This window comes from Pseudorca crassidens, chromosome 2 (genome assembly GCF_039906515.1).
Source record: "Pseudorca crassidens isolate mPseCra1 chromosome 2, mPseCra1.hap1, whole genome shotgun sequence".
Taxonomy (NCBI): Eukaryota; Metazoa; Chordata; class Mammalia; order Artiodactyla; family Delphinidae; genus Pseudorca; species Pseudorca crassidens.
This window is the reverse complement of record NC_090297.1, coordinates 106,051,987-106,075,307: the sequence shown is the minus strand read 5'-3', so window position 1 is coordinate 106,075,307 and position 23,321 is coordinate 106,051,987. Positions and strand designations below refer to the sequence as shown.

Below are 23,321 nucleotides of genomic sequence, written 5' to 3'. Positions count from 1 at the left end.
TCGAGCAATTACCACTACTACTTCCTTAGCTTTCAGTTGCAAGTCCGTTTTCTTATTCCCTATAGGAACTCACCTCTCCGGGATGCCTGTCCAAACGACGCTACAAAATGAAAACGTTTGGCGAACCTGAGGCCAGGTGAGGGAGCGGGGAAAAAAGCAATGCCGCTCCACCGGGTGCGCACCAGAGCCCGTGAGGGGACCCCGTGTCCTTCGGTGACCGTCCCCACCAGATACCAATCCCTGAGGCTCAAGCAACCAAAGATCTCGGCGCAGTCTCGCCAGCGAAGCAGTCCTGGCCCCGCACGCGGTGGATTGCGGAACCGGCGCCCCCGCCTGGCGCTGAAGGCTCCGCACGGCTGCCCACCATCGAGGCGACGGTGGCTAGAGAGGCCGGCGGGCCCCGAGCGCTGCCGCGGCGCGGCCGCAGGGAACGCGCGCGGGGCGACCCCGCGTCTCTGGCCTTGTAGCCATTTTAGGAGGAAACCCGGGTCGCTAGCCCGGGGCGTGGCTTCAATTTCAATAACTTTATTGGTGGCCTTGTCCGCAGAACATCCATCGCACCATTGGTCCCGGGAGGAGGCAGAGCATCGCGGGAGGTGATTGGGGTGGGAGCGCCCCTGGGCAGTGAGCGCGGAGGGTGCGGGGGAGTTTCCGAAAGCGGGTTTCTTGAGCAGCGGGCAACTAGGGGGATTGGGGGTTCCGGGGGTTCCTGGCGGCCAGGGAGGGAGGGCCGGCTCCCCTGCGCGCGGCTTTCCTGGGGCGGGGATTCCCTTGCCCGGGTCCCCAGACGCAGGGGCGGGGCCAGGGGCTCCCCAGACGCGACCGCCGGGGTGTCCCTAGCCCCGTGTTGTTCCGCACGGCAGGTGGCCCCCGACTCGAGCTGCACCGCCATGGGAAACACCACCAGCGACCGGGTGGCCGGGGAGCGCCACGGCGCCAAGGCTGCGCGCGCCGAGGGCGCCGGCGGCCATGCCCCGGGCAAGGAACATAAGATCATGGTGGGGAGCACCGATGACCCCAGCGTCTTCAGCCTGCCGGATTCCAAGGTGAGTGTCCCCACGCCCCCAGTTGGTGGCGATGCTGCAGTAGTCTGGGTGTCAGGGCTCCTCCTCCCTATTTTGATTTTTTCTTATCACACTGACCTGGGTTACGGTTTTTAGAATTAAAGGCTTTTTTCGGGGACGGAGATATTGAGTGGTAATTCCTTTCGCGGTGCTGTCTCAAAGTAGGATAGAGGCGGAGTTCTTGTTACTCGACTACTCTTTTGGCCACATTTTTAGGATGAGGCCAACAAACCTCCGCCCGGTCGCCCTTGGTTCTCCTAACAGGCACCCTCTTCTAGAGTACTGATGAATTTGTAGGTTGTGAGCCCTGGTGAAAAACTTCAGAGGGTAGGTTACCCGAGTTGCTGACCATAGGCGGCATTTCCTCACATTTGCCTTGAGGTAGGTAAATGAATTTCTTTTTCCTGATAACTGTTGTGTATCAGTATCATTTTTGCCCATCTGAGAGCTCATCACTTCAGATCCTCTTCCCCTTTGGCATGGCTGTGAGCAGCAACCACTTGCTTATATGAATACTTTCTTCTAGTCTTGGGGATCAATAAAGGACATTATTTGGTTGACTGCTTAGTTTTCATCTCATACTTTACAGTAGTCTTGGCTGAGCTGCTTCTTTCACGTCCAGCTGCTTCTCAAGTGGGAGAGCAAATAATTCCAGGATTTCTCTAATTTCCGGTAGTACTTCATAATGTTACCGCGGCTGAAAATGGACAACCCACAGTTGCCCTGAAGACCTTGCTCTCAATCAAGGACTTTCAGGAAAGTGGCAACTTGTATTCACCCTACAGAAAGGATAGATGGAGCTGACAGCAATGTAATTACTATTCGAATGTTTCTAATCACTTTCAGAGTTGTAGGCATTAAATACATTAATTCCTCCTGGTAGTCTGACTAGAATGAAGTAGAAAAATGGAGGGGTTGGGGAGATTGGGGTAGGTTTGATGTTATCACTCATCCTGTCCCACCCATCTGGGGTTTTATTTTATTTACTCTTGTAAATAGAGAATAATCTGCCGGGTTGATAACACATGAAATGTGGATTCTACTGTTTATTTTCTTGGATCACAACTGAGAACATAATCACAAAGAGAAGTGAGGGTGATTTCTTGGGGTTTCTTCTTCGTTCCTTTCTTCCTTCTCCCACTTCAGGACTTCTTCCTCAACATTTGGGCCCTCTCCTCAGCCATCTGAATTTACTTCTTCAGAGCTTTCTCAAGGTGATTGTATTTTTACCAGTTTCCTACATTGGTGACTCAGGATTTAAGTACAGTGTATTTGTCAAACTGTGACTGCAGTAATCGGCGTCCTGAATAAAAGCCAGGTTGCTCTGTCTGAAATGGAGCCTATTTTGGATCATTCTTTCCCTTACCTCAATCTTGACATTTGTGAAATAAGAAAATTGGTTCAAATAATTCCCAAGGTCACTTCCAAATCTAAGATTTTATAGTTCTCAATCTACTGTATTTCTTCCCTCAATGTTTCACTTAAACATTTTTCAGTTATAATTCTAATTGTTTTGCCTCTTTTCCTGATGATTTTGCTGACTATTTAACTTGGAGTAAACAATCTTTTTGCTAGTCAGCTGCACTCATGCCTACCACAGAAATGTCATGTCATACGTGGAAGGGCTTTCTTCCAAAGCTAGGCATATTAATAGTTTGTAGCTTTCAAATTCTAAACTGAAACTATTAAATCATAAAAGTAAGTAATAGAAACAGTGGCAGGCGGGCCTACGTTGCTTCAAATGCCAGCCTTCTTCGGTTTACTAGTTCAATGGTTTTCAGTCCTATTTGCACATTAGACTCACCTGAGATTTGTTTGAACACTGCATAGAAAATTTGAAACATTTTCCATGTTTCAAAGTCAGGAGAACGGTGTAATGAACTCCTGTATTAACTGTCATCCAGTTTAAACAATGATCAAATCATGAATGAATTTATGTCACCTATACCCCAATCCACTCTTCCTCCACCAATTATTTTGAAGCAAATCCCAGACCATCATATCAAATATTACTTTATTTGTAAATATTTTAGGATGTATCTCTAAAGATGAGGTTTCTTTCTTTATTTTTAATATAATTTCAGTATTATTGTCTGGGAAGCTTTTTAAAAGTAGATTCCCGGACCTTATATCTGAATCAGAATCTGAGGCATATGTAATTGTTAGGCATATGTAAACATTTCTGTAATTCTAATACAGCCTGTCAAATAAGAGTTCATTGCTTTGAGAAAATGGAGATCAAACTTTTCTCTTAAGCCACTTCCTTATATAATGTGAAAGTTCCTTCAATTCTCTTTCTCTGCTTGCTTTGGATTATGCTGCTACTGGTATCTCATAGCGTAGTTTTGAGGAATATTGAGAGAGAGTATGGAAGGTAGTCTGCCTCAGCCATTTTGAAAGTAAAGCCCAAATGAATAAACTAGTCCTTTTTTTTTTTTTAACCCACATTATTTTATTTGGTAATATTTTGGCTTGGTACCATATAGTCTTATTTACCAAAGTTATTTAAGCCAATCTGAAGTGGGGGTGAGCAAACTTTTTCTATAAAGGGCCAGGTAGGTAATATTCTAGACTTTGCGGACCATACAGTCTGTCACAACTACTCACTTCTGCCATTGTAGCATGAAAGCAGCTATAGAAAATGAGTAAGTGAATGAGTGTGGCTATTTTCTGATAAAACCTTATTTGTAAAAGCATCTGGCTCACTGGCCATAGTTTGCCAATTCCTGTTCTGAAGGATGGTAATGAAAAGAAACTAAGTAAGGAGTCAGTTGTTTTTCCGGAATCCTACATACTTCATTTGATATTGGAACCACTTTTTTAAAGGAAACTGTGTTTTTGATCTGATGCTTCTTGGGGCTCCAGAATTTTCATCCCTACTCCTGAAATAACTAGTACAAACCTGGCATAGGTGAGCAAGTAAGATTTCATAACGATTTCTCAAAATTTATGAAACCAATGATCTGATTTATATATATATGTATATATATATATATATATATACATATATATTTTTTATTTTTTTTGCGGTACGCGGGCCTCTCACTGCTGTGGCCTCTCCCACTGCAGAGCAGAGGCTCCGGTCGCTCAGGCTCAGCTGCTCCGCGGCATGTGGAATCCTCCCAGACCGGGGCACAAACCTGCGTCCCCTGCATCGGCAGGCGGACTCTCAACCACTGTGCCACCAGGGAAGCCCTGATTTTTATATTTTTAATGTCCTTTTGTAACCTATTAACTAAAGCAGAGATTGTGAATTACTTATGAATTTTAGCATCTCTAATTTCTATTACAACTGATAAATTGGGAGCTGCTCATATTTGCATGTGGTTAACTTAATTATTTTTTGTAGAACCATACTTTATTTTCATATTTTTTCTCTTAAGAGACACTCAGAAGCATATCATAATTGTCTGCCTATGAGTTAATCTGGTAAGAGGAAGTAAGGTTTTTTGTTTGTTTGTTTCTTAAGGGAAATCCTAAGGCTCTGAAAGAATGAGTGATACATGCAGACTCAGAAGTTAGGCTGTGATTTGGGTAGCCTTCGAGCATAAGCCATTTGACCATTTTGGTCCTAGATGAGTTCTTTTTCTATAGTTTGTTCAAAATCTGATTTAGTTGCTAATTTCAAGGCTTATTAATCCTTAGCAGAAACGTAGCACCCCTCTCTGCCCTAGGGAGGAGAGTGACCTTTTCAGAATTCCTGGGTCACAATTTAGGGATGACCTAATCCTTCTTACAGCTCCCTGGGGACAAAGAGTTTGTATCATGGCAGCAGGATTTGGAGGACTCCGTAAAGCCCACACAGCAGGCCCGGCCCACTGTTATCCGCTGGTCTGAAGGAGGCAAGGAGGTCTTCATCTCTGGGTCCTTCAACAATTGGAGCACCAAGATTCCACTGATTAAGAGGTGAAGACAAGTGTCTTGGTTGAGTCTACAGGGTCCAGGAGTAGAGACTTGATTTCCTTTCTTAGGAGAGAGACCTGGCTGGACTACTCCTCTCCACCTGCTAGGGACTCTCTCTAGAATATTTTCTGTGACCAATAAGTATATCTGTGACATTTTTTTCTAACCTCATAGTGAGTCAGAGATGTTTTACCACTTAGAATGTCATTTTCTTTAAGACTGTGTTAACACAAGTCCTTTCTATGCTTGTGGGAAGTCTTCCATAACTGCCTGAGTCCAGTTGCTCTGACTTCTGCACTAAAACAAAACACACTGTAAAGTTCTAGGTAGTAATGTTGTTTGTTGCTTTCAGAGCAACAGTGAATTATGTAACTGGTTATGGCCCTTTGTATATAGGTAATTTTCTAGAATCTGCCACCAAAATATGGGAAGGGTACCTTGAGGCACTTCTTATCCTGAACCTACTTGCTATCTTATTTACATTCATGAGGGATCCGTTTTGCTGAAGCAAAATAGTTGTACTAAGGTGGAACATTCGGGAGGATTAACATCTTTATTGTTCTTTTCCAGATATTAGTTAAGAACTAAAGTTATTGGGAGGGGCTAGCAAATACATGCTCAAGGTGATATAAAAAAGGAGAATGGGTTTATAAATTATTTTTTACTACAGGGGTTGCAATCACTTAAGAATGCGGGAGATCATTGGTATGATATTGTGATTGCCTCGTGGTTTTTACATTTATATTCTGTCTTCTAATAGAAATTTGGCCTATTTAACTTTCTGTTTTTTTCTATAGCCATAATGACTTTGTTGCCATCCTGGACCTCCCTGAGGGAGAGCACCAGTACAAGTTCTTTGTGGATGGACAATGGGTTCATGATCCATCAGAGGTAAGGCCTTGATCTCCGAGGGTAACCACTGACTTAACAGTCTCCTTTAAACTATCGTTCCCCTTGGTGTCAAACATCATTGCAGTCAGGACTGATAGGCTCCTATACTGTTGGATTTCTTTCTTGATAAAAGATGGTGGTGCCAAGTATGATCCCTTTTAAAAAGAGGAGAGTTGAATAGAAGAGATGTATTTGAAATGGGGTTTCATGAATTTTTTTTCCATTCATTGTTTCAGCCTGTGGTTACCAGTCAGCTTGGCACAATTAACAATTTGATCCATGTCAAGAAATCTGATTTTGAGGTGTTTGATGCTTTAAAGCTGGATTCAATGGAAAGCTCAGAGACATCTTGTCGAGGTAATTTTGTAGTATTTGCTCTTTCTTGATCTGTTTTTCTTATAATGCGTGTTTCTTCCCAAGAGTGGTTTTTGTTTGTTTTTTCATTTTCTCCTTAGGAATCTTATCAATTGTATGTATATGTTTCTCCTATAAACATTAGGTACCCGTCTTCAAGAAAAAAATCTGTCTAGTGTACTTGATTTCAAACTTTTTAACCAGTAGGTTTACACTGTAACCCAGTACACACTCATACACACACACACACACACAACAGTAACACAAGTCTTACAGTATAATATTTGCCTTTATTACATGTAAAGTACTCTATTTTCTATTTTATCCTTCTTTTTATAAACCACTAATAGGCTATGGTCTATAGTTTAAAAAGCTATTTCTAGTAATATTTCAAGTTTTTCATTGACCTTTGAGAGTATCAACTAGCAGGGGCTAGCTGTGTCTCATATGCCTTGTTTAGCTGCCTCAGCTTAATCCTGCCAGTTTGCTAGCTCAGTTGGCAGTTGTATAATTTTATAGGGCCTACATATATGGCAGTTTTTGCGGGAAAAGGGTTATAAAAACCTCACATTTCCGGTTTTTTTTTAAATTTCTTTAAATAATTAATTAATTTTGGCTGTGCTGTGTCCTAGTTGCGGCACACAGGCTCTTTGTTGCGGCATGCGGGATCTTTTAGTTACAGCAGGTGGACTTCTTAGTTGCGGCATGCATGCAGGATCTAGTTCCCAACCAGGGATCAAACCCGGGCCCCCTGCAGTGGGAGCATGGAGTCTTACCCATTGGACCACCAGGGAAGTTCCCAAACCTCACATTTCTTTTGTGTATATGTTAACTGAAGTTTTGTAAGTTTTGGGTTAAAAAAAAAAGCCCTTCGTAGAGGAAAAGACTTGTATCCTTTTGTTTCTCCCAGTGCTTTTTCCAAGGCCTTCATCTCTCCTTACATTAGCTATAAAACCAGAAAAGGGATTTGCTATCCATGCTCACAGTTACCAATTTTGTTGTTTTACAGTAAAGGCTATGACTGTCTAAAGAACTGTGTTTCCAGTAAGCACACTTCTCCCTTGTGAGTTCAAAGCCTGCCTCTGCTACTAACTAGCTTTGCATCACGGACAACTCCTTCAGCCTTTTTGGTTCTTGGTTCCTTATCAGTAAAATCAGAGGCTTAGACTCTCAGCGATTCACAGCTGAGGAGACACAATACCTGAAGTGAGACATATTAGAATCTCAGGACACAAGAGTGGCTTATGCAGTTTCTAAAAGAATAAGCAATAGTATAATAATTGTTTAGGAAAATTACAAAAATATTGTTTTCATTATATAAGCTCAGAAAGTAAGGCTGGACGTTGTTCTTAACTGGTGGCGCAGAGATTTAAAAGAGTTTAAAAATACTGAATTGAATGATGAGGCCACTAGTTACTCTAAATTTTTGCATTATATGATTCTAGCAAATCAACCAATGAATAATAGACATATAATCATAATTATAGAGAAAGAGGACTAGCATACTTTTGATATTTCTCTCTTCCCACTTTCACCCAATTTCCTGATCCACTGAGGTAGGGTTTAGAATACATTTTATTAGGAATCTTCAGATAATGGGTTTTAATCTGCACTCAGTGACCATCTTTGCCGTGTATATGACTTTGGGTAGATGACTTAACCATTTTTTTTTCTGATGGAAAGGGAAAAAAAAAAAAACTGTTCTATGTACTTGCAAAGAGTGTTTTTGTGGATCTATGATAAAATACCTGAGAGTACTTTGAAAAGTTTCACGTTCTATACATTTTTAAGATATTGTTTAATATAACAGTATTTTTGCTACTCTTTTCTTTTGTCCCACGGTATATTTAATTGAAATCTGAGTTCTTATGCTGAACTGGTTGTTAAAATCCTTTTTACTAGAAACTGTAAAAAACATTAAAAATTTTTAAGCAAAAACTTATAGTTCTCTTCATTTTTGTGTATTTCTATTCTGTCTGCATACACTTTTTCCATTTTTTTAAGATATAATTTCACATGCCATAAAATTCACTCTGTTAAGGTGTGCAATCCAGTAAGTTTTAGTATATTCACAGAGTTGTGCAACCATCATCACTATATAATTCCAGAGTTTTGTTTTGTTTTTTTTGGCTGCGCTGGGTCTTCACTGCTGCACGCAGGCTTTCTCTAGTTGCAGTGAGCGGGGACTACTCTTCGTTGCAGTGTGTGGGCTTCTCATTGCAGTGGCTTCTCTAGTTGCAGAGCATGGGCTCTAGGCACATGGGCTCAGTAGTTGTGGCTTGTGGGCTCTAGAGCGCAGGCTCAGTAGTTGTGGCACATGGGCTTAGTTGCTCCGCAGCATGTGGCATCTTCCCAGACCAGGGATCAAACCCGTGTCCCCTGCATTGGCAGGCGGATTCTTAACCACTGGACCACCAGGGAAGTCCAAATTCCAGAGTATTTTAATCACCCCCAAAAGAAACCCCATCCCCATGAGCAGTCACTTCCCATTGCCTCCTTCCCTCCGCCTCTGGCAACCACAAATCTACTTTGTGTCTCTATGGATTTGCCTGTTTTGGACATTTCATATAAATGGGATCATACACTACGTGGTCTTTTGTGTCTGGCTTCTTTCACTTAGCATAATGTTTTCAGGGTTCATCCATGTTGTAATGTATATAATTACTTCATTCCTTTTTATGGCTGAATAAAATTCCATTGTATGCGTATACCATTTTATTTATCCATTCATTAGCTGACGGACATTTGGATTGTTTCCACTTTTTGTCTGTTACAAATAATGGTGTTATGAACATTTGTGTTCAAGTTTTTGTGTGGGCATATGTTTTCATTTCTCTTGGGCATGTACCCAGGAGTATAATTGCTGGGTCATATGGTAACTTTGTGCTTAACTTTTGGAGGAACTGCCAAACCGTTCTCCAAAGTGGTGCACCATTTTACATTCCAACCAGCAATGGGAATAATACAAAGGTTCCAACTTCTCCACATCATCGCCAATAATTATTATTGTCTGTCTTTTTTTATTCTAGCCATCTTAATGAGTGTGAAGTGGTATCTCATTGTGGTTTTGATTTGCATTCCCCTAATGACTACTACATTGTTATTAATTTTTCCTTTTTGTTGCAGTCATCGTAGTATCAGTAGTCTTAAAGTTTATAACCTTGCTGCTTGACTGGAAAAAAGAACAAATCTAATATTTTCATATTGTTTGATAGTTTATAAGGCATTGTCACATCTGTTGTCTCATTTGATTCCTATAAAAGCACTGTGAAATAGGGCAGAGATTGTTATTTTCATTTTATGAATGAGGAAACTGACTATAGAAGAGGGATTTGTCCCAAGTCATACAATTGATAAATGGAGTAGCTCTTCCCTGAACCTACATCTTTTACCCCTCATCTCCTCCCCTATCCTTCACGTCACGTTACCATGTTGAGGAACTTCATGGTTTATGTTCAGGATGACGCAGACTTTTTCTTTGTTTGCCTTACAGTTGTAGACCCAACAAGTCACAAGTTTATGATTCTTGACTTCTACCATATTTAATATTAGCTGCCATGTACTGACAGTTTTTCCATGCATCTTTAATAGCTCTCCAACTTTCCCTTATATTTGAATAAATATCTTCCAGACCTTTCCAGCTCACCCCCAGGGCCTTATGGTCAAGAAATGTATGTGTTTCGATCAGAGGAGAGATTCAAATCCCCACCCATCCTGCCTCCTCACCTTCTCCAAGTTATTCTTAACAAGGACACTAATATATCTGTGAGTATCCTAAGAGTATTGCTGGGGCATCTGGGGGTTACTAGACCATTTGACCTACAGTGTAGTAATCGTAGACGTTGGGATTATTACAAAGGTGTGTTGAGTATAAATCATATACGTATCAGTAGCTTTACAAGTTCCTTCTTCCAGGGCTGAGTTGCGACTTTTCCAAATACTGTTACCAAAATTCATAGTTGTCTTCTGGTCCTAATATATCAGGCTCAGAGCTATGGATTGCTAGAACCAGTTTCTAAGACTTCTATTACAACATAAGATAAGGAGTATTTATCATTTGGGGATATCCAAAAGAAGTATATTTTGCATATAATTTACATTTCTAGTCAATTCACTTGATTCCTACTAAGATTATTTTTGCCTCTTACACAAATCTTCTATATGTGTTGTGGGCAAGATCTGTTAAAGAGAATGAATAGGTAGTGAGGCTAAGGGTTTCTGCCCTGGACTCAGAATTTTCCTAATTTTCTGTAATGAGAATGTATTATTTATATATACTAGGATGAGTGCATTACTTAAAGGAAATAATACATTCTAGTTTTGAGTTTCTCAACAGTCCCAAAGATCTCTGAGGAAGAATAAACTGGTTTAGGATTGTGCATTTAACCCCATTTAGTGGTGTTTTTTTGGGTTTGTTTTTTTTTTTACCCCTCTTAGTGTGATCCAGCCTTGCTCCCCGAGCCCAATCATGTTATGCTGAACCATCTCTATGCATTGTCCATTAAGGTAAGTGGTGGGCCTGGTTCTTCACATATTTCCCCAAAATGGGAGGGGAAGAGTTGAACACGTGTTCCCTAGTGGCTACTTGCTCTGCTACTTCACTGAAGCTGAAGCTGGCAGTAATGGTCAGATTATAGGAGAAGAAGTTTCTTTCTTTAACTAGTGGGTTTGTTTCACATTTTAGTCTCGACATCTGAGTTCTGGCTAGCTGAATTGCACTGTGATTGAACGGACTTTTTTGCTTCCTGGTTTCTTTCTGGGTAGCTATAACCTTTGCACCACCTACTTAATTAAGTTTGAGTTCATAGTACTAGGATTTCATTTACAGAAAAAGCAAGTTTACCTTCCAGTTCAAAGAATGCTTGAATGTGATATTAAGGCTTCCACTTTTTTAGAGGTGGACATGAGCTGCTTTCAGCTGCCTGAGTCATATATACCCAAGTGCTTGCATCTTTCCTATCCACTACTTAAAGGAGAAATGTGACCAGATTTGCCCTGTTCCCCCCGCCATCCCCGTCCCAGCTCTTAGAATGCTTCTTGGTTTCTCTGCTGCTTTAGATTCTGGATTGAAAATATCTGTTCAGTCTTGTCATGTCTTTGTGGTCTGGCTATTGGAATAATATTTTATATAGTTCTGTAGTTACCAAACTAAGCTGAACATCATCAGAATCACTTGGGGGAAGTTTGGGAAAATACAGATTCAGAGGCTCCATCCCCAGGGATTCTGAATAAGTGCATCTAGGATGGGCCTCAGTAATTTTTTTAAGCTGCTTATATTTCTTAGATGTGCAGCCAGATTAGGGAAATCACTGATCACAGCTGTCTTTAACAGATTACCTGGTACTTACTAAATGTATATTATTGAATTTAATTTTTATAATAACCTTGTGGGATAAGTATTATTTTTTAACCCTGTTTTATAGATAAAGAAACTAAGGCTCATAGAAGGTCATATTGCCAATAAGTACAAGAGAGAGGACTGAGGTCCAGTCCTCCCATCTTTATTCCATGTCCTTTCCTAGAGACCATTGTGCTGGTTCTTCCAAGTAGATGTTTCTTTCTCTCACCCACTTCTCATTTCCACCAAACTCTTTCTGGAGTTGAATTTTTTACCTGCCTTGCGTCTGTCATTTTTAGGCTGTGATCTGCATACTGTGGTCACAGAATGTCAATCTGAGAAGTCTTCATTGTAGATGATACAATATAGAGGAAAAAAGGAAGAGGCACTGGTTTCTTAATTGGATTTGCTTGGGTTCTTTGTGATCTAACTGAATTTTGCCTCCTGTATCTGCTCTTTGGCTATCAGGTGATGTCCACAGGTCTGCCATCTCTTTCTATGGTACACCCAGGGTCTGTAACACTGCTTGGGAAATGGTACCTCTTACTCTTCACACTGGTTCTGACCCAGGTCAAGGTCTTGATTGTTGTGGTTCAGCTTGGCCTTGACCTATCCCTGGTTCTCTCAGATTGTTTAAGCTGTTTGGAACTGATCCATTGGATTGAGTGTCTTTCCAAGGAGGATTTTAGGGTCCACTTTGTTCAAGGATAGAAGATGATTCCTGAGTCCCCTCTTGATCAGAGATGACTTTTTTTAAAGTTCATCCCTGGTATTAAATGGGGCTTGGAAATGGTTTTTCAAAAGGATCACTGCCCTTTTTTCTCATTGCTTTTAAGACTTCCTTCTAGAGATAGATATCAGGATATTTCTTTTTTTCCATCATAGTTGTTTTTTTTGTTTTTGTTTTTTGTTTTTTTTTTTTGCGGTACATGGGCCTCTCACTGTTGTGGCCTCTCCCATTGTGGAGCACAGGCTCCGGATGCGCAGGCTCAGCAGCCATGGCTCACGGGCCCAGCGGCTCCATGGCATGTGGGATCTTCCTGGACCAGGGCACGAACCTGTGTCCCCTGCATTGGCAGGCGGACTCTCAACCACTGCGCCACCAGGGAAGCCCTTTTTTTCCATCATAGTTTTAAGCCCAATATTTGAATGTGAGGTGGGGAAGGAAGTGAGGTAGGAGACTAATATTTTTTCAGCACCTACTTTCTCAGATAGTCAGATATTTTCATATAATCATCAGAACCATATTAATGGTAGGTGTTGTCCTTTGTAATGATGAGAAAAAACTTAGAGACATTAAGTAGATTACTCAGGGTCACAAATAGAGTCACAGTAGAAGTCAGGATCAAAACTTAAATTGATTTGAATCCAAAACCAACCTTTTTTTTATAATATCAAACTAACTCTGTTAAAAGTGAGCAGTTGTGAAGGATTAATGGCTGGGAACAGCTGCCTACGTCCTGAACTAGTGAATTAATTACATACGTTTATTTCCCTTGCAGGACAGTGTGATGGTCCTTAGCGCAACCCATCGCTACAAGAAGAAGTATGTCACTACTCTGCTGTACAAGCCCATCTGAAGGGATTCCTTCCTGCCTCCCAGGATTCAGGAGAAGCATCTCCCTTGCCTTTCTGGACTAGACCAGTCTTACCTGGGACTGGAAGGCTGATTTGCTTTGAGGCTAATATGTGTGTTTCAGAGCCTCTGAGTAGGATGCTCTGCTTTTGCATTTGATTGCAAATGAGAGCTTTAGGAGTTCATGGAATTTATTTTAAGAAAAAATCATATACACACACACACACACACACACACACACACACACACACACACACGAGAGGAAAGTTAATGGAAGCCTCCTAGCTAGATGTATTCTCTCTACCTGTGGGAACTCACCAAGATCTGTTGGGGAGAGCTGCAGGAAGAACCATGACAGGGAGCTTTTTTCCTAAAGTGAATGAAGAGCAAACTCTCAGGATCCTTGTTGGGTGGAGATTCTATCACTGCTACCTTGGCTCTCCAAGGGATGGACTTGTGCCAGAGTGCTGCCCTACTTACAGCTGCCTCCTTGCAGAAGCAGCTTTTCTTGCATGGGTTCTCTGTATTCCCAGAGTATGTGCACAATCTGTTTTTTATATGATACCAGGTATCCCACAAGAACCCTTTTTCCTCTCATTTCACATTCTTGCTTTGTTAACCTCCTTCAGATCCTATATCTGACTCTTGCCTAACACAAAACTCAGTGGGTAAGTGACCCCTTTCAAAGGCTGTGTGAAGGCTTCCCTGGTGGCACAGTGGTTGAGAGTCCGCCAGCCGATGCAGGGGACACGGGTTCGTGCCCTGGTCCGGGAAGATCCCACATGCCACGGAGCGGCTGGGCCCGTGAGCCATGGCCGCTGAGCCTGCGCGTCCGGAGGCAACGGGAGAGGCCACAACAGTGAGAGGCCCGCATACCGCAAACAAACAAACAAACAAAAAAAAGGCTGTGTGAGACCTGACCCACCTTACAGACTAGGGCAGCCAGAAAGTCTCCTTTTTAAGCTCAGCACAGGCCCATGACACTTTGTCACTACTTATTTTAACTTCTACTGAAGAAAATATGGCTCAGCCTTATATGAAAGGCAGAATGCAGGTCTACTTTTTTGTTTTGGTTTGGTGCCACAGTTTAGGCTGTATTGGCACATTCCCATACTTTTTCCCACCTGGTTTGGCCCTGCTTCCATGTTTTCTTTCACAGAGCAGATAGCTTTGAAGGTGGGAGTAAAGCCAGGGAAAACTTCCATGTCTTTCATCCTTGGAAGAGTTTTATGTGCCTACATTTTTCTTTTATCAGAAAATGGCTTTTCGGGCTTCCCTGGTGGCACAGCGGTTGAGAGTCCGCCTGCCGATTCAGGGGACACGGGTTCGTGCCCCAGTCTGGGAAGATCCCACATGCCGCGGAGCGGCTGGGCCCGTGAACCGTGGCCGCTGAGCCTGCGTGTCCGGAGCCTGTGCTCCGCAACGGGAGAGGCCACAACAGTGAGAGGCCCGCGTACCGCAAAAATAAAATAAAATAAAATAAAAATGCCTTTTCATTGGTCTTAAGAGACTGCATTTGGAGAACTTCAGGCTTATGATAAATTGCCCCCAATATTTTCTTCTCTAGTCTGGCCCCCTACAGTCTTAGATTAATAAGGCTGACTCTGTGTACATCATTACAGTAAACATTGCTCTAGATACAGACCCATTCAGGCTCATTTTATGCACCTAAAAGTGTCCCTCGACTTAAGGATTCAAGAGGCAAGAAATTACCTTTGGTGTTCCCAGCCATGAAAAGTATCCCTTTCATGCACTAAATGCTAACAGAGTTATCTTGTTCTTCTGTATCTTCCAGAAAATGTTTGTTGATGAAGTGGGGTCAGTGATTTCCATTTGTGGAGTAAAAAGTATCTATTCAATCCACTCTTGAGATTCAGAGATAAGATATTTTTCCCCAAGTTTCTGTGGCTCTTCCATTACAGATAAATGCAAGCCAAACATTCAGTACTGAAGGAGGCTAAACGTGTTGCTGGAGAGGCTCCTTGACTGCTAAGATGAGCCCAGCCCCACTGAAAGGGCACCCACAGGTAAATTAGCTACCTCCTGTCTTTCCCACGTAAAGCTGATGATACAGTTGTCTTCCAGTATGTAGAACTCTTAGATCCTGTGTGTGAGGCAGTAGGGTGTGGGATTGTTGTCGTGCCGGGAATGTAAATTGCTCAGTGCTTTGGTGGTTAATTGCTGAGAGTAAATACTGCTTTAGCCACTCGAGGCCACCATCCGCCTCAAAAGGCTATTGTGGAGAACGTTTTATGGTTCCAATCACTTTTAGAATGGTGTGCCATTTTAAAAATCCAGGCCAAATTCTGTTACTACCAACTCTCAGGATCTACACTGTCTTCAGTTATACTAGAATTTTGTTTTTTCCATTACCCATTAAACAAGTGGGCCACTTAGGAGGATTTAAAATCTTGGTTGTCACCTAGAGGATTTTGTTGTACTCATATGTCTTGTCAGCAGTATTGACATGTAATTGTCTCTGTGTTCCTGTATTAAAATCTCTATTCTGCACAGATAATTAGAGTGTGGCAGGAAAAGAGATTCCTTCAGTTTCTCTCAGGCCAGAGGCTTCTGTGAAATGGGTCTGTCTCCAGTGACAGTAGGTTTTGGTGCTGGTGACCTTCAGATCCTTCTAATCTGGAAATGTGTAGAAAGTGTCACTTTTCCAAATTCTGAGGTAATCTTTCAGCCAGATGTGAAACTGAAGCCTACCAGCTGGTATGGAAAGGGATCAGTAAGAGGAATTGGATGATGACTCATTCAGCCCTGTCCCTCCTCTGTACTGCTGATTAACATACCACGGCCTTGAGAATTCCTATCATACTCTCAGTCTGTCCCCTAGAAACTGTTCTAGAAGGTTGCGAGGGAGGGAGGAAGGTACCCAAGAGTACAGTTCACTCATTCTTTTATATTGGTTAAAGGGATAGTTTATTTTCTGCAGAAGAATTTGACAGATTTTGAAAATGAATAAAGGAAAAAAAATTTTTTAGGGTTTTTTAAATTTGTTTTGCCTATAAGAGTTTCACAGTCAAAGAGTAAGAATGTAATTCTTAGGGAGGGCTGACTCTTGAACTGTATCATGGTTTAGGAGTTATGGGAAAAAGAAAGAGTAACTGAGCTGAGGAGTGGTACTAGGAAAGTTAAGGCTTAAGTAACTCGGAACTAAAAATATCCTTTTTTAAATTAAATCAAACATATACTGGTGTCTTTGGATCTCATTGTACAGAATTTACAGTATAAAAAATCTTTTTCTTGTTTCTATTTTCTACACTTTCTCCTATGTTGTGCTTTAACTTCATGGGTCAGGCAGGCTTTACCAGGGTCTAAAGTCAAACATTACCTAAAACAAATGTTAGTCATCTTGCTGGTAAGGAGAACTTCTGTGTTATGGTTATTAGCTTGTTTTAAGCTTAGAGTTGAATGAGATTTAATCACTGTAGGCAAAACCCCTGAAGGTCATACCTGGCCTCAACAGTGTTGGCTTTTTTTTAAAACAGTGCTTATATATGGTAAAGAAGCTCTGTAAAAGAAGAATCCAAGAGAGGTTTCTGACAGGATCCTACAAACCCAGGCCCACTCACTTCACCCCAATTATTTCTAGTCTCGTAGACCTAATGGATCTGAGATAAAATCTTTGAAAAGTGTTGGTACTCCACATATGCTGCTAAAATGAAGGTAAATTCAGAAAGAAGTGTTACCTCTAGACTGGTCTTACATTAATCTGGGTATAAATGAAGGAGACACATTAATGATATAGAATCCCCTGCTTTTAATTGGGGAAGTAGAGCTTTTAAATTTTTGACCTCAACTAAAAATGATATGCAGTAGTCTATGTTTGCGTATGTTTGAAATACATTCTATTCTCAGAGATTTCTAAATCCTCACGTTCTAGCGATTTGGAGCCTAGGCTTAAGAGCAGATACACAGTTGGTTCCTGCATTATTGTGACTCATCCTTAAAGCCAAGTTGTTGCTGTCTTCTAGGAACTGCTGACTCTAGTTACCCATGGGATGGAGGACCTGGGAGGGATAGGAGTTAGGGTCTTTTAAAACTCTAGATCTAGGCATTTGTCTCTCCTTAAGCACCAGTCACAACTGGAGGCTGAAGGGCTGTGATTTCTGAAATGAACTGAAACTTTTGGAGTAAAAAGGCCAAATCTTTAAAAAGTATAAGAAAACAGAAAGAAAAGGAAAGAATTCCAAGAATCTGTTACTTACGAAATCCAATTCTTCGCAGTGGAATCCCTCCAGGATTCAAATTTGGGCTTTGTCTTGATTTGCTTTACTCAGTTGTGCTTTTTTTTTTTTTTTTTTTTTTTTTTTGCGGTACATGGGCCTCTCCCAATGCGGAGCACAGGCTCTGGACGCGCAGGCTCAGCGGCCATGGCTCACGGGCCCAGCCGCTCCATGGCACGTGGGATCTTCCCGGACCGGGGCACAAACCCGTGTCCCCCGCATCGGCAGGCGGACTCTCAACCACTGCGCCACCAGGGAAGCCCCTCAGTTGTGCTTTGAATGAATACGTTTTGTTAAAAATTAAATTTTGTTTTAGTTCCAGCATTAGTTGGAGTCGAATTTTGTGTAGCACAGTGCTTTTGCAGTAAGATCGATATGAAAAACTAAATGCTATGTGGATTTTATAGTCAGGTTAAAATGGTCGAGGAGGTACCTACTATAAGTATTACATTATGTGTTCATCATCCTATTTCTTTTCTATTCCCATCTACAGAACACCTACCCAGGTTGTGGTTTTAGAACAGCCAAAGCTCACTAATGTTGATTAGTCCTAATCTCCACACTGGGCCCCATATGTGAAACTTGTTTAAATTTTGGTAAATTGGAGAATGTTGGTTGTTACTACACTGAAGCATTTTGAGTGAGTACAGCTCTGTTACAAAGGGGGAATAAGACTATAAAGGGAATTAAACATGTGAGTCCTCCTTTAAATGGTGCTTTTTGTAACCTTTAGTGCTGCGATACAGAGCTGCTTTTCGGTATTTCACAAAGGAGTGGCATACAAGAATGAATTTTAAAGCTTTTCTCCAAATGTGATTTTTCACTGGACTCTGACATGTCTGAAAATTATGTGATATAACACATACAGAAATGTGAGGGTTTTTTTCCCGTAAAACTGTTGAATAAAAGTATTATACAGCAATAATATTTGAGTTCTTCATTGATTACTGATTATATTATCAAGACCTATCCACTCAATTAGCCTCAGGATCTAAAGAATGTAAATTGCCACACAGATACTTTTGAATAAAGAGAAAAGTAATAGGTATATGGGACATATGGTGTCATCCCTCCATCTGCCACCTTTTCTCTTCTTTTTGTTCCAGGCTCTGCCAACATTAACTAGAGGAATGCAAACTCTGATTTGATTTTTAACACTTTCTGTAAACTGCACACTTAGCCATCATCCTGTGCTGGACTAGCTGAGATCCTAGTCTAATGAGTTTCAACGCTGGCTGACATTAATACTACCTATACAGATTCTATAAAAATATTGCTGCCCAGTCTACTACCTCCACCCCAATTAAATGAAAATCTCTGCTATGGGATCCAGGTATCTATATTTTTTTAAGCTCCCCAGGTGATTCTAACATATATCCAGAGATATATATATCCATTATCCTGGAACTTCCCTACTCATTCTTTCTCTGTCAGATATGTACTTGAAAGCAGGTTATATACTTCATTCTGACAGCAATCACTTCCCTCAGATGTCTTTGTTCAGGGCCATGATTATAATATCCTTTTTGTTTTCCATCCCTTTATTTCATGGGGTTTTTACATAGCTGGTCTCTGGACTTTTCTTCAGATAACACAACAAGGCTACCCTGTATTTACTGCTGTAAAGATTCAACTGAGTTAAATTTCCTCAAGGGAGAGAAGGGAATGACACTGTGGGAGTGACTAGAGGGTGAGAAGAATAGCGGGAGTTGAAGAGAGAAGTGGAGATGTGAAGTAGAAGGACAGGTAATGAAGACATGTGATAGTAGATATGGACCAAAACAGCCTCAAAGCTCAACAGCAGGTCAAAAGACTGCCTGCAGACCAGAGGTAGAGAGTGGTAGGTGTAACGTGGACTCAGGCACTAACAGAATGGTCTCCTGAACATCATGTACCCTGGTCACTGAAACAATAAAATGGCACCAGAATTCTTTCAAGACCCACACTTGCACTGACATATGCTTCCCAAAGTGCTTCCTTCTGGCCCAGTTGATCTGGGGTCTTTTGTTGTATCCCTTACAAACTCCTCCCCTGCATCGGCAATTACCCATGACACAGGTGGTTGGGAGACATTGTGAGTCTCTCCGCTGCCCTATTTGGTCACTATTCATCCAGCAGCACATATGCAGATCTGGAGTACCACCTCCCTTTCCCTAACCCATTCCCTGGCTCCAGGGTACTTATAGATGAACTTCTCTGTGCTCTTTTACTGGTAAGAATGCTTCAGGCACTCAGTCATATGCTGAAGGAGACTCCTGTCTTGAAAGTATTCTCTTCATTGACTTTCTAGGGAGGAGGGCAAGGTTCTTTGTCAGAAGGCCATATGCTATATGATATTTTAAAACCCAAAGTAGTTTTTCACCAAATTCTCAACTACTCCAAAACTAATTTCCCTTCACTACAACTTCCAAAGCCCTCCTGCTAGTGATAGCTTAGGATGAGAACATCAGGTGAGAAGTCTAAACACCTGAAAGCCACAAAGATTACTGCAGACCTGTATACCTGGATCTTAGGGGTAAAAGTCTTAACTCCAGGCCAACTGATCCTCAAAACTATGATGACAGACCTAACTTAGTTCTTGTTTTCAGGGATCTTTGTCATCGATTACAGTAGTCTGGGTCACAGTTACAAGTTACATTTTGGGATTGGGTAGTGGAATGGGTGTTACATTCAACAGGATCTCAGAAAATATTTCTGAGGGTCAGGGGACAGACTGGAGATATTTTGAATGTTCGGGGTCTTTTGTTGTATCCACAAATGGAAACATTTGTGGCAACCTGAAGATGGTGTTTCTTTTTCTCCCCCAGTTAGCAGAGCTGGTTCCTGTAGGTTGTCTGGGAGAATGACCTAGAGTTAGGATATCTGAGGAGAGTAAAGGAATTTGACAATCCAGGGATCTACCTGATCAAGAGCCAGTCTGAGCACAGAATGGATTCTGAGAGTGGCATCTTATTTTTAGATGTAACAAAGAACTGTGGCTGCAGCCAGGACTAAATTATCTAATGTTCAGGAGGGAAAGCAGAACTGCCCAAGGTGAACTGAGATCACTAGCCATCTTATTCCCTGTAGCTATTTGCTGATTCTGGGCATGGGCTGAGGACTGAGCTTTGCCCAGGCAGAGGGTATCTGATGGGGGTAAAGTGAAACCAACAAAGCTCTTAGTGGGTATGTGGTGATAGAGGGATGAGTTGAAAACTTGAAGGGCATCAGATGCACAGCTAGTTTTCCCTAAAGGACACTTACTGAAGTCTGGACTGCATGGAAGGCTTAAGAGCTAGCATGAGAGCTTATAAAAAGCAGAGTGAAATGTCCCAAAGTCTCCTGGTTCTGAGGTAGTAAAGACTAACTAGAGAAAAGGGGCTTGATTGAAGCACATGGTCCCAAGACATTGTCAAGTATTGGACTAATGCGGGATGGGACACAAAAGAACTATACTAAAAATTCTTGAAAGGTCAAATGGTTCCCAAATAATTGCATGCCAAGACAAAACTCAAGAATACCTATAGGAGTACAAAAATATCCAGCACTCAACAATGTAAACAGTCACAATATTTGACATCCAATCAAAAATTACCAGGAGACTTCTGTTTCTGGTCAAAATAGAATAACAGGGACTAGATTTATCCTCACATCTAAAACAACCAAAGATCCAGACAAAATACATTAAATAATGGTTTTTAGACATTCAAAAACAAGCAGTGAAGGACAGTAATCCCTGAAATACAGGAAACAAATGAAGTGAGCCCTTTAATTGCCCAGGCTGAATACCTTGAGAATTTCCAGCCTGGTAAGTCTGCAAAGACCAACAATGCAGAATGCACGGGGTAGAGTACCAAGGAGGAGAAAGCTGCACAGAGATAGAGCTTAATAGACCAAATGCTAATCTCTTCCAGAAACACCCTCACAGAAATAATGTTTTGCCACCTATCTGAGCATCCTATTTGGGCAAGTCAAGTTGACACATAAAATAAACCATCACAACATAATAACATGGTTAAATCTCAAAAACATTAGGCTGAGCAAAAGAAGCCAACAGAAAAGAACATATACCATATGATCCAGAAATCAGATCAGTGATTATCTAGGGATGGAGGTATCAATGGTAGGGATAGGAAAGAGGGAGAGATTACGAAAGAGCAGGAGGAAACTCTGGGGGATGACGGTTATATTCATTATCATGAGTGTGGTGATGCCTCACAGATCAAGTGTGCACTTTAAATATGTGTAGTTAATTATACGTCAATAAATCAAAAAATGTTAAGAATTTTAAAATGACGGTGAAATAACTATGTTTTTAGACAAACAAAAACTGAGAAGACTCACCAGCAAAGGATATTACAAACATACTAAAACTACTTTTTGCGGTACGCGGGCCTCTCACTGCCGTGGCCTCTCCCGTTGCGGAGCACAGGCTCCGGACGCGCAGGTTCAGCGGCCATGGCTCACGGGCCTGTGGGATCTTCCCGGGCCGGGGCACGAACCCGTGTCCCCTGCATCGGCAGGCGGACTCTCAACCACTGTGCCACCAGGGAAGCTCTAAAACTACTTTTTATGAAAGAATGAAAATAATCCTAGTTGGAATTCTAGCAGTATTGTGAAAGTAATCATTTGTATAAAAATATACTAAATAAAAAATGTTGCATGTTGATATTTCTAAGGTAAACTCTTAAAGAATGGTAAGGTAAGTTAAGAGGAGAAAATGTAATAACATAAAATATTTGTCTAATCAAAAAGAAATCAAAGAAGGAGGGGAAAGTGGAACTTAAAACATATGGTAAATATAGAAACCAAGTAATAAAGTGGTAGACATATACCCAGCTATAATAGTAATTATATTAAATTTCAATGAACTAAAAGATTAAGATTGCCAGACTAGGTAAGAGAAAACACTGTCCTTGAGAACATAAAGAATTTTGTTTAATTTGAAGGCTATTCTGTAAGAAAGTAACTTCACATATGTGCTCAGGAAGAGATAGAGGGGGTGTCATAGAGTACATAATTTTCCTGGAAACATTCTCAACCTCTGTAGTAGAAATTGTTTTGTTTTGTTTTCTTGTTTAGAGACCTTTAAAATTGTTATAATAGCCATCCTAATGAGTGTGAAGTGAAACCTCATTGTGGTTTTAATTTGCATTGCCCTGATGATCAGTCATGTTGACATCTTTTCACATGCTTATTGGCCATTTGTGTATCTTCTTTGAAGAAATGTCCATTCAAGTCCTTTGCTCATTTTTAAATTGGATTGTATGTTTTTTGTTGTTGAGTTTTAAGAGTTCTCTATATTTCCTGGATATTAATCCCATATCAGATATATGATTTGCAAATATTTTCTCCTTTTCTGTGGGTTGCCTTTTTACTCTGATGATAGAAGTCCTTTGATGCACAAAAATTTTTCATTTTGATAAAGTCCAATTTACCTATTTTTTTCTTTTGTTGCCTGTGCCTTTGATGTTATAGCCAAGAAATCATTGCCAAATCCAATGTCATGAAGCTTTCCCCCTGTTTTGTTCTAAGAGTTTTATGGTTTTAGCTCTTACATTTAGGTCTTTGATCAATTTTGAGTTAATTTTTGGATATGGTGTTAAATAAGAGTTCAGCTTTATTCCAGTGCTGGTGGATATCCATTTCCCCCAGCACTCTTTGTTGAAAAGACTGTCCTTTCATCCATTGAATGGTCTTGGCACCCTTGTCAAAAATCATTTGACCATATATGTAAGAGTTTATTTCTGGTCTCTATTCTATTCCATTGGTCTATATGTCTGTCTTTATGCCAATACCACACTTTTTGATTACTGTAACTTTGTAGTAGGTTTTGAAATCAGGAAATATGAGTTTTCCAACTTTGTTCTTCATTTTCAAAATTGTTTTGGATATTCAGGATCTCTTGAAGTTCCATATGAATTTTAAGGTGGATTTTTCTATTTTTGTGAAAAAAGTTGGGATTTTGATAGGGAATGCAT

The 23,321-nt window shown here is 41.0% G+C and overlaps 1 protein-coding gene and 1 long non-coding RNA gene across 6 annotated transcripts in view; one reads left to right on the top strand and one right to left on the bottom strand.

Annotated features, from left to right (window-relative positions):
* The window catches only part of LOC137219236 (uncharacterized), a 53,174-nt gene extending 52,648 nt beyond the window's left edge, over positions 1 to 526 (bottom strand). For all 4 annotated transcript variants that reach the window (XR_010941037.1, XR_010941035.1, XR_010941036.1 and 1 more), the window contains exon 1: positions 74 to 526. This is a non-coding gene — a long non-coding RNA (uncharacterized lncRNA). The remainder of the gene's footprint in view (positions 1 to 73) is intronic.
* PRKAB2 (protein kinase AMP-activated non-catalytic subunit beta 2) lies at positions 480 to 18,286 on the top strand. Of its 2 annotated transcripts, none has more exons than XM_067727503.1 (8): positions 480 to 596; positions 864 to 1,046; positions 4,804 to 4,970; positions 5,765 to 5,858; positions 6,095 to 6,215; positions 9,844 to 9,977; positions 10,650 to 10,718; positions 13,053 to 18,286. In XM_067727503.1, exons 2-8 carry the CDS (start codon positions 891 to 893, stop codon positions 13,128 to 13,130), a joined length of 819 nt encoding a protein of 272 aa, XP_067583604.1. In that variant the 5' UTR covers positions 480 to 596; positions 864 to 890; the 3' UTR covers positions 13,131 to 18,286. The 2 variants fall into 2 exon arrangements, with proteins under 2 accessions (XP_067583604.1, XP_067583605.1); XM_067727504.1 differs by lacking the exon at positions 480 to 596 and adding an exon at positions 618 to 637.
* The last annotated feature ends 5,035 nt before the right edge of the window (positions 18,287 to 23,321 follow it).